At 47.8% G+C, this 11,124-nt stretch overlaps 1 protein-coding gene across 1 annotated transcript; it reads right to left on the bottom strand.

Moving 5' to 3' along the window:
* Nucleotides 1-2,447: 2,447 nt before the first annotated feature.
* On the bottom strand, nt 2,448-6,969 carry LOC143221586 (alpha-tocopherol transfer protein-like). The gene is made up of 4 exons (XM_076446993.1): nt 6,666-6,969; nt 6,499-6,593; nt 4,411-4,725; nt 2,448-2,804 (listed from the first exon to the last, which is right to left on the bottom strand). Exons 1-4 carry the CDS (start codon nt 6,967-6,969, stop codon nt 2,448-2,450), a joined length of 1,071 nt encoding a protein of 356 aa, XP_076303108.1.
* Nucleotides 6,970-11,124: the final 4,155 nt, after the last annotated feature.

Genomic DNA, 11,124 nt, shown 5'->3' with positions numbered 1-11,124 from the left:
GTCCTAATCCAAAACGCGAAAGCTTGTTAATTCCTAATCCTAAACGCGAATCGGAGACTCGGAAGGAGACAAGGAGGATCCGTTCGACAGTTGGAACGGAAGGATCTAGGTACGAAGAGAGGCGAAGCAGCACCTACCCAGATATCGATGGGTATCTGCGAGAGTGTCTTGGAGAGTCCAACGACGGTGAGGATGTAGATCAAGGTGGTGGCGATGGCGAGCAGGACGCAGAGAGAGAGCCTGAGGGGTAGCGTGGCGAAGAGCAGGTAGAGCATGAGCAATAGCCAGCCCAGCGCGTCCCCAGGCGTGACATCGGTGGTCTTGAAGTACAGCTGACCAAGTAGATGTGCGATGGTCAACTGCCAGGCCACGTGAGGGACCACCGACCAGAAGGCGCCCTTCGCCCTCTGGTTGTGCTCGATCCAGGCCAGCAGGCCCAGGTTCAAGCCCAGGAAGACGGCGGTGAACCCGCGAGCCGGCAGGTCCTGCACCGGCACCACCAACGTCTGGATACCATAGAGCAGCACCGAGATGAGGAAGTACTCGAGGCCACCGCGTCTCTGGCGAAGGGAGGAGGCGCGATAGAGCGTCTCTAGCTTGGCGCTGCTGAAGCTCGTCCGCAGCAGGTTCGACGGCCTGCCCGCGCTCAGGTAGGAATCCTCGTTCGAGGTCTCTTGTCTCCGTAACATGGCGCCGTTCTCTCTCGCTCTCTCGTTCTCTCTCCGCCTCTCCCCGTTTCACATACCACCGGCCGAGGCGCGCGTTACACGCATGGAAACTCGGTCGCGTTAACCCGACGACCACGGCAGCGACGACGATGCAGCCGAGCGAAATCCACCGTTCGCTCCTTCTCCTATCCCGACGTGTCCTCGCCTCGTTCCTCTTCGCCTCGAACTCGCACACCCAACCCCACCGAACGGTCTCACCCTCGGCGAGCCCCTTGCGCGAGTACACGCTTCGCGTGAGCTTCGCGTAAGCTTCGAGCTTTACCGCGAGGTTGCCGCGAGGTCGGCAACGGATGCTGAGAGAGTCCAGGCCCTGTCACCTCGGACTCGACCTTCCCGGCGATCGTTGCTCGCCAGCAGGACACACACGCCTCGGTAGCACTCTCACGCACTCTCACACACACGGGTTTTAGGATGCAGCTGCACCCGCGCGCGGGGTACTGGCCGGGTTACTACTGCCGCTGCTCTTTCTTCTCTACTCGGAGGGAAGCGGAGCGCCACTCTCTCCATCCGCTCCTCGCCGCCTCCACCGTCTCCGTTCACCTCCTCGCCCTCGTTCCCGTCCAGGCTTGCGCCATGCGACCCCCAACAGCTCCGACCCTCTACGACGCGGGTCGATATCAACCACCACAGAGCCCAGCGCGTCCACGCCAGGCCCTACCTGCGCCGCTCTCTGCCCTACCTACGCGTATCTCCTAGGTACCTACCGACCTAGCTGCACCCTTCCACGCGACCAACGCCACCACCGACCACCACCGGCCACCACCGACTCCTTTTCCCTCGATTGCCTGGATCTCGGTCACCACCCGACGCTTTCGCGCGGCCATTCGTTTCTTTCCCCGAACGAACACCCGGTTGTCGCAGGGGACGCCTCCTCCTCGCGCACCTCGCGTCCTTCCAGAGGTCGCTGAACCCCTCGCACCGGCCGATCCCGAAGCGCAGATCTATCCCCGAGCCTGTCCCAACGGATTACCGCGATACTCTCTCGATTCCTGGACCTCCACGCCGGCAAAGTTCACCAACTACTGCCGGGTAATCGATTTCCCGCACCGAGCTCGCGTGTTATTTGTTTAACAGTTCCCGGAAAGTATATTCCGCGGTTTTCTATAATTGTTGCTGGCCTCGGGACTAACCCGCTGACTCACCGCCTGTCTGTCTTGTATTCCGTTCGAGAGTGAAGCGTGTTACGCAAATCGACCCGCGGTGTACTACGCTCCAGTCGGGACAGACCTGCTTCTCCGGTCTCGTTAATCGTCGTCTGAGATTGTTTATTAATAGACCCTCGTGTCGCGACGAAGCGGATTGACAGGCGTTCGATTCGCTCGATTCGAGATAGAGAGACAGAGGCACGGAAAGGAGGAGCGTGGATTTGTTTCGTGAAAACGTTTAATCGATACCTCGGCCCCGGGCTAGGGAACTCGAAGATCGTTGGACCTTACAAAACATATAAACGCACGATAGATAGCGTGTATACAAAACATACAGTCGGTTTGCACCGTGGTTACAATACGTGGTGTTCCGAGTAAAAATGCATCCTCTGAGAGAGAGAGAGAGAGACAGAGAGAGAGAGAGAGAGAGAAAGGAAGAGTATAGAAGGTGAGAGTAATAGGTGGAGCCTAACTGGACAGACGTGTCTACGAGCTACGGTGAAACGAGTACGTGTTAATCAAGAATGGAAGCTGATATTCAGTTCGAGACGGGCTCCCCGAGGCGCGTCCTGATTCAATCCTCGACCAATTGGTCTAACTGCTTCTGCATCTCCTCCGGGACTATATATCCTAGCTGCTTCATCTCTTTCACGATTCGAGGCACTTTGCTGAGGTTGTCGATCCACTTATAATAAGCCAATTCCTCCCTGGTCCCGCCGTACTTCTTCGGCAAATGTGACGGCGAGATGTGCTTGTGCAGACTGTCCATGTTGCTGCCGTGGAAGAAGATCTTGTTCTGCATCCGCACGTCCAGCAGCGGCTTGAACACCGAGAATATCACGTCGAATACCCACGATTGATGCAGGATGTGTATAGCGTGAGTTATCATCGGGAACGCTGATACCATCAGGGCTATCACCATGTTGGCGATCTGGAACGAAAGTTTGCTCGTTAGACGTCTCGAGCTTTCGATCATGGCACATTCTTCGATTCTCCATATAAATTATTCTTAAGGAGCGACTATTTATATTCTACACTATTCGATTTGAAAGGTAGCCTGTGACAGGAGTAAATTAATCGACGACGAGATGCTGGGATATTTCGAGACGAAGCGAGTTTCCTTCGAAGGAGAATCGCGGAGATATAAAAGGAAGGATTAATTGGAGGCTGGCAGTGCCTTTGCGGGTATTGGGTTTCCTAATTCAACGTCATCTATCGATAGCAAGACGATAAATCGAAGTGCCTAAATTATCGAGCAAGGCAACGAGGAAGATTCCGGGTCACGGTCTCGAATTCTAAGAGCGATTCTCGACGCAATCCGACTCTCTCGACTTTGCCACCCGCGAAATAGAGACGTTTCCCCGAAAATCTCCGATTTAGGACTTCGGAGTATCCCCTTCGTCAACGTCATCTCGAATCCGAATTCGAGTCCAAGATCCTCTCGTGAGAACGAATAGTTTCGTGCATTCTGATGCCTCGTGAGCCCGATGTCTCCGAGTTTGCTATGTTTCCGCGTTGCCACGCGTCGTTACTCCTTTCCATCCTCGACTTAATGATCCGACCAAGGATCAGAAAGATTTCCGAAAGGAGACCAGCGTCGAGAATCAGGCGGATCGTGGAAGTTTCAAGGACACTATTAGCACAGCCGCCGGATGTTCGGTCGGGATGAATAAACGTGGCAGGAGGTGGCCGGATAAAACGAGAGACTACTAGTTTCAAGGGCGTTACAGATGGTTCGAGTTTCAAGAACGCTGAAAGTAAATCGATACCGGTAGCCAAGATATCTTCCTCTCCTCGCGATTTCGCGCGATTCTTCCTCGTGCGAGAACAGAGTCCCACGTCACCCCTAATTCACGACCAACATGAAACCAACGACTCGGGTGTCAACCCTAAGACACGATCTTGTATTCCGAGACTTTTTATCGCCTTTGCAAACGCGATTCATCTTTTTATTGTCTCACAAATTTAAACTAGGAGTTTCGTTACGTTCTAATGCTCTAAGTTGATTACTATATGATGAAATCATCTGATTTTGGGACGATGGACAATATTTATACTCGTGTTACGAAATAAGCAAGGGTCCAAATGAACAGCAGATAAGAATGAATAAGGGATGAACAGGGAAAATTAACCCTTTGCGGACGAGAAACGAAGCTAACGATACATTTGGCGTGTACTATCGATTGAAAATAACAAATCGAGGGAAATTCTTCGAATTAAAAAGTTACACGACATTGATGACAATGATTAGAATTATTTTTCGTTATATTCCACGCAGCTTTCATTCTGAAAAGTTACAAAACTTCCACGTTTATTATAACATCCGTCTCCAAGGGTTAACTGGTTCGGAATTTATTTAATTGATAATATTTAGAAATGACTAGACAGTCATCCAAAAGTTATCACCCAGGTTACACTGGGTTCCTGGAATATTTTCTTACCCTCGTTTTTGGATTCGTTTGATCGAACGGTCCTGGTATAGCGATTTCTGAAGCTACGAGAAAGCGAAACGGATTTATGAGAACGTAGGATGGTACCTGAGGAGTGATGGTCCACGCGTGGGCCATGGTGATGCCCTCGAGATCGAAGATGGCCACGCCACCGAGGATCTGGGCTCTGGGTTCCAGCGCGCCGAGCTCGAGAATGATGACCGTGGCTTTGAACAGCTCCTCCACCGGGTACTTCCTCGGGTCCCAGTTCCCCAACCGATATATCATCATCCTTCTGCCGCATTGGGTCCTATACGCCGGAACTGTCATCACGTCGTCCTCGCCTATGTGCTTCATCTCCACAGGACTCACGTCCTGGTGGATCTCCGGGTGCTCCTCCTTGAAGTTGCAGTAGTTCACGATCTATCGACAGATTCGCGCGTGCAACGATTCGTTACTCGATATCTTTCTTCTTTCCTCGGAATTCCCCGAGACGATTCGTTTCGCGGTAACCCAGATAGAAGAGCGGAAGGTGTGCGCGAGTTGTCTAACTCGGTTTACGCAGCGTTGTTCTAAATAAGAGGACCGAGTGCTCGCTTGCTTTCAAATCGAATTAACTCGTCCTGGAATACCAAGTTCCAGCGGACCAGAGAATTCTCCGGAGGTTCCTCTGTGGAGCAAGCAACCGTGGCTAAAGGGAACTGAAATTTAATCCTTCGCGGATGCGAATTATTTCCAATTTGCTTACCGCCATTGCCAGCAGGCAGACAGTCGAAAATCGCGGTTCCAATGAGAATGGCGGAATTGTTTTTCGACGGTGATACGCGTGGTAAATAGGTTTTATAGGACGATTTATTAAAGTAGTTTAATATAATAAATTTATGGTATCCGATGAGAAGTTATTAAGTTTTTCTTCGAAGCAAAATAGGTCTCGATGCACTGTGACGCCATCAAAATAAAGATTCATTCTACACACGTGGAAATATTATCTTAGAAACGGCCTTCCTCCAAGTTTTTCTCGTATAATTAAATTAAATGTCACGCATAGTTCTTTACCTGGTATCTATTCGTTACACAAGATAGCGACTGAAAGATTGCGTGACATAAAAATTAAAATAAGAATAGCTTGTATTACTTTCATCCGTAGCTATTTCAATCTCCAAGGGATGCTCTATAATTCATGCGCGAGGAAAGGAAATGAACAATTTATGACTCTTTCAGTAGCTACCCTATTTTCGAAATCGTTTAGAATCATCCGCGGAAAAGAAATCTTTCCGGAATTTCCTCTCAAGCAACGAAGATTTTCATCGGATAATCTTTAACATTTTGTATAATTAATTGGAAGGGATTGTTTTAATTAAAAAAGCGAAGGAATTATCGAAAGGATTGGCAGGTAGTCTGATCGAGGTAAATATTAAATCGGTCCCGGAAACGCAATCGGCTCTGTTAATGATCCGCGACACGCGAAATTGCGACTGCGAAGGGAATTCGTCTGGAGTTTCTCGGCCGGCAGCTAACGAGGGCTCTTTGCAGCGTCTCGATTTTCCGGAAATCCCCCGAGCTACTAAGTTTCCTCTCCTCTGGAGGATGATCCCTGGTCGATCCTGGCTCACGCTCGGAGTAGCTCGGAGTATCTCGTGGGAAAGGATCGATTAATTGGTCGCGTGGAACAATCGCTGGAGATAATTCCGACTCTACTCCCTCTCTCTATCTCCGAATGCGCTTTCGTTCCGACTTGGTCACGATTAATCCGAGATTTGTTTCTTTCTTTGGTGCTGGCCGTTGTCATAGTCGAGGCCTGGTAACTGGGACAGGCAAAGGTGTGGGATGTTTACCGAGCCGCGAGCGAGAGACGAGAGAATCGAGGAATATTTTCCATGGAAAAGACGAAAGTTAGATCGGATTAGAAATCGCGAGATAGCGTGACAGTGAAAAATCGGCACGGAAGGACTAGATTGGAAAAACAACGCCAGTTTTCTCTCTCTCGGGAGAGAGATATTTTCGATCGCGACAAAACTAACTGGTCTCTCGTTGGCTCGCCTTGACACGATTGTGCAACTGTTGCAGTCGGACTCGTTCCGCGAATCGCGTTATTGCCTCTCGCGATTTTTCTCTCTCGACGCTGACAGACGTCGCGGTGGTGACGGGAATAATTATTATAAACTAAGGGTAGCAGAGTGGCGAGAGGGAACTCACCAAACGATGGGCTCGGTTGACGTTGAAGTTCCTCGCCCTGAGGAATCTGATGAGAAAATCGTCGTCCATCCGGTGCGGCAGGCACTCTCCCCTTTCTGTCAAACACACGGAGAAAGAATAGTCGTGCAAGCACCGTGAACCAGTCGCAAATAACCCTCTGTAATTACCGTAAATCATATCCCTCAGTTCCTGAAGAGTCCTGCACTTCACGTCCTCCGTCTCGCCGAGCTCCCTCCTCGCGTACTCCATCACTTCCGGCGAGGGCTCGCCGAGGTCCAGGCACACCTCTTCGTCGTCCACCTGCACCTGATCGTCCTTCAGCTCCGGCATCCCGTTCAGCTCGTGGTCGCAGCGCTTACCAACATCGACTTCGCCCTTTACCGGCGAATCCTCCTCCTTGACAAGGATCTCGTTCCTCAGCCTTGGCACCTGGATCCGGCCATTCGACGGGTTCTCGTCACCCTGCGGCATGACGAGCGTTCGCGTGACCACTCGGGGAACTCGGCTGGCTAGAACTGCGCTCGGACAAGCGTCATTCGACGTCGGGACGACAGGGAACCTCGACGGAACCGCAACGGTCGCCGTTCGCCAGCGGCTCGGGACCAGCTTTCCGAAACTCTACTTTCGACCTCCTTTCGACCTCCTTTCGCGAATTTTACTCCAAAGTACTCGACTTCGATTTACTCCCAATTCTCCGGTTTCCAATTTAATTTCCACAGATTCGAGGAATTCTCTCGGAATTCCCTCGAAATTCCTCCGCGGTTATATCAGCCGAGGAATATGGAATTCGAGCTGCCGTCGCGATAACCGTCTCGGTTCCCGCGTCGTGACGATCAACATTCGCGACGATAATCACGCGACAGAGGCCGCCTGCTGCTTATATATCGCAAACGTTGCAACGTGATCCAGCGGTCACGTGAGCACGAAGGATTCTTCCGGTTCCTACGCGATATTCTCGGCGAACAAAACGTCCCGTGCCTTTCAACCAGCTGCTGTTTGCTTGCTTCCACGCTACTCTACGACTTTCTCTCTCAAAAATTCCCGATCTACGACCGTCTCGCGGTTCTTCGCTATTTCACTGCACAAAATTCCGCTGTTTTTCGAACAGAACCGATACGAAAAGGGAAAGACACTGAATAATCTTCTTGTTCTTCGTGAAGTTCGTCTGGCGAGGTTGTCGAGAGAGAATTTCGATTAGAATCGGTTGAACGAAGCGGATCGCGGAGAGAGACTGGGAGGAAAATGCACAGGATCCCGTGGACACGGAGCAGCGACGCAGATCGGTGATGCAACTGGCAGCAACTACGGGGCCCGGCCTCGTTGCATCGGCTCAAAATGCAGTTTCCCTCTTACCTGCGGCCTCACCTTTGAGAACCTTAGCGTTAGAGGCGGCCATCGCGCCGCTCTCCCGGCCGGCTCAAGGTTGCGCCGTTTCGTTTTCACATTTTCGAACTTATTTGACTCCGTTTCGTAACACACTGTCCCTTTCGTTATTCCGAAACTCGTTATTCCGCTGTTACCATTTCTTTCCGATAAATCCTATTGGCATTTCGCAACGACCGATCAGCGCGCGTCTAGCTCGAAACGCGGGGATTGGAAAAAATAATTGGGACCACCCATCCTTCGTTACACCTCGGCCCAATTGATAACGAGTAGCTAAATTGTCGTTAACGATACTGGGTTAGGAGAAGCTTGGTCGAAAGTCGCGCAAACCAGTCCCAATTTAGGCTCAAAGTCCGAAGAACTGATTGGAAAAACGCGATATATAGTACTCTAAAAAATCAGTTTCTTTGAAAGAAATAAAAGTTAACGATAAATTCCGATCCCACTTCACATTTTGATCTAATTAATACCTAATAATTACTATCTATATATATAATTATTATACTTACTATATATCTTATTACCAAAGTTCGAATGGTTCTTCTTTCGATTAAACGTTTTCAATTAAGAATTTCGTATATCGCTTTACCGTATCTTAGCTTTTCTTTCGATATACGCAGATGTAATCATTTTGTCAACCTCTCCTGGAGTTTCGTTTAAAAAAAGTTGATCAGTCACTAGTATTAGCGTGAAAAAAGCGAGCAAACGGCTCGCTATGTTATTTTTCCGAACATGAGTTACAACTTAAGCTCGAGGAGTTTATTTGAGAAATACGGTATACGGTATTGGAAAAACTCGATTTCTTTGAAAGAAACGATAGATATTTATATAGTCCAAGAAAATCAAGAAGCAAGAAAATCATTTGCGATGTATAAGAATTCAAAAATATCGAGGGCAAAGCTTTGCTTAACAAAAACATCTAAACATCTCGCAATCGCGTTGGCCAAGTTACTTTTCCGAGCAACAGTTCCTTTCCAGTTTAAAGTTCAAGGAGTTAGCGAGTGATCTGGAAAAATCGTTCTCTTATACATAAAATTCTACTCGATGCTCTCAGCTTACAGGTAGATCGATTTTTCTATTTTTCCAAATTCTTTTCCTTTAATCTTTTCGTTAATTGGTTATTTCTCTGGTCCGATAGGTTTGTATCGGTTGCTTTGCGACAGACTGTCAAATTTTTTCAGCGGAAACACTCGCGCTGGTAATTGGCTAAGTGACTTGCGTAGAATTGGATCGTTGAGACAAGTGGTCGACGTAAATTTTATAATCAAACTAGAACCACGTTAAAATCGTACGGAGAAATATGAAAACCGTGACATCGTAACGCTTAATGTCTATTCTTACGCCTTTCATTGTTGACTCGGACTTCACTACCATAAATTATCCTATCTACACCTCGGAGCTATACATTCAGGACCATTTAATTTAGCAAATGATTTGCGGGACGTACCGAACTCGAAACTCGAAGCTTGAGATGCAATTAGGACGAATCAATTATCCAATTCACGGTATTCTCGAATTTACGCTGTTTCTACCGTTTGTCACGTTATTTTCGCAGTTATTCGCCATCGTTCCTTTCGTAATTTCCACGCTATTTCCATAATTATTTATAATAATTTTCGAAACGTTATTTTTTAAAATATCGCGAAATTAAAATTCAACGGAACAATTCGAATGATATTTGATAAAACGATCTACCGAACAATATTTCCAATAATTTTCAATAATTTCTAATAATTTTAAAAAATAACCTTTCGAAAATTATTGTAAATAATTGTGGAAACAAAGTGGAAATTACGGAAGCAACGATCATGCGGAGAAATTGATGGAATTGAAATAAAGAAGAGGAGTGTCCGGGCCCTGCTAACCTCGAGATAGACGGAGGTATCTCGCGAAGCGATCAAGTACAAAATCTTAACTTAGAAAGTCGATGTCGGGCTAACTTTACATTGCTATACATCAACGCACAAGATCCACGAGCTTTCTAAATCACGTAAATAGACCGTTCTCGCGAATCAACGTTCCATTAGCAACTTTTTCGCCGGGCCACGAGTGTGTTCAGCCATTGAACAAAGAAGCAACCTAGACATCCGTTGGCAGTTGTTCGCGGGAGAAAGTTTCGAGCTACTCGTAAACACCTGGCGACTGCATTAGCTAAATTAAAATCGAGCGACTGAATCCGATCCAAGGTCGATCGAGCGATCATTCGAGAGATCGGCCGAGCAGATCTTGTTCAGACACGGTCGACAGACCTCGCCTGCTCGTGACCTGGCCCCCTGCTATCAGACCAATGATCATAGATTTATGAGTAAAAGCGCGTCGATGCTATCGCTCTTTACGTTCTCCCGGGATCGGGAAGAAAGCGAAATTTAATTATTTTTCTGCCAAAACAGAAACGGCGGGGAACAAAGTGAAACTAAAATCGTGATCGTGCCGAGTATCACGGTCTACCTTCGATTTTCATCGATTTACAGGTGCAGAAGATCAAAGGATAGCAAAGGATCGATCCATGGTACGATTTTGTCGATGATTTTTCTCCCAATTTTAACATTTTTCAAATGAGAAATGACTATAGGATTTAATGGGACGAGTTAAATTCGAGGTAGAGGAATGTAACGAGATATGACGTGGTCTAGGGTATTTTTCCTGTGATGCGACATAGAATTTACGACTCACGGATTTAGTGGATCGAAGGCTAGCAAAATAACGATGCTTGGTTCGATTTTTCGACGATTTTTTCCCCAATTTTCACGTTTTGCAAGTGAAAAATGACTTTAGGATTTAATGGGACGAGTTAAATTCGAGGTAGAGGAATGTAACGAGATGTAACGTGATCTATGAAATTTTCTTTGTGATGATCGAGACTACGATTAACGGATTTAGTGGATCAAAGGATAATAAAGAATCGATGTTCGACACGAATATTAGACGATTTTTCCGTCACCTATCCCAAATTTTCACGTTTTCCAAGTGAAAAATGGCATTACGAGGTAACTGGGCGGCTAAATTCGAGGAAGGGGAATATAACGAGATGCAACCCGGTCTAAGGAATTTTCTAAGGAATTTCATAAGATAATAAAGGATCGATGCTTGGCACGATCGTTAGGTAATATTACCTGTCCCCAAGCGAGGAACGACGTTGCGGAGTAACAGGATAAGCGAAACTCGAGGAGAGGAATGTAACTAGAGGCGAGGTCGGTCTAGGGAATTTTCCCTAGGAGGGTCCGAGGCAGAAATTAGACGCGT

The sequence above is a fragment of the Lasioglossum baleicum genome, unplaced genomic scaffold (assembly GCF_051020765.1).
Source record: "Lasioglossum baleicum unplaced genomic scaffold, iyLasBale1 scaffold2764, whole genome shotgun sequence".
In the NCBI taxonomy this organism is placed as follows: domain Eukaryota; kingdom Metazoa; phylum Arthropoda; class Insecta; order Hymenoptera; family Halictidae; genus Lasioglossum; species Lasioglossum baleicum.
The sequence above is the reverse complement of the archived record's forward strand: the minus strand, read 5'-3'. Positions and strand labels throughout refer to the sequence as shown.

Coding starts and splice junctions, on each gene's coding strand:
- LOC143221586 (XM_076446993.1), bottom strand. CDS start 6,969: ATGCCGCAGGGTGACGAGAACCCGTCGAATGGCCGGATCCAGGTGCCA. Junction 4,726..6,498: donor TCAACCGAGCCCATCGTTTG/GTGAGTTCCCTC, acceptor ATCTGTCGATAG/ATCGTGAACTACTGCAACTT. Junction 2,805..4,410: donor CGTGGACCATCACTCCTCAG/GTACCATCCTAC, acceptor CTTTCGTTCCAG/ATCGCCAACATGGTGATAGC.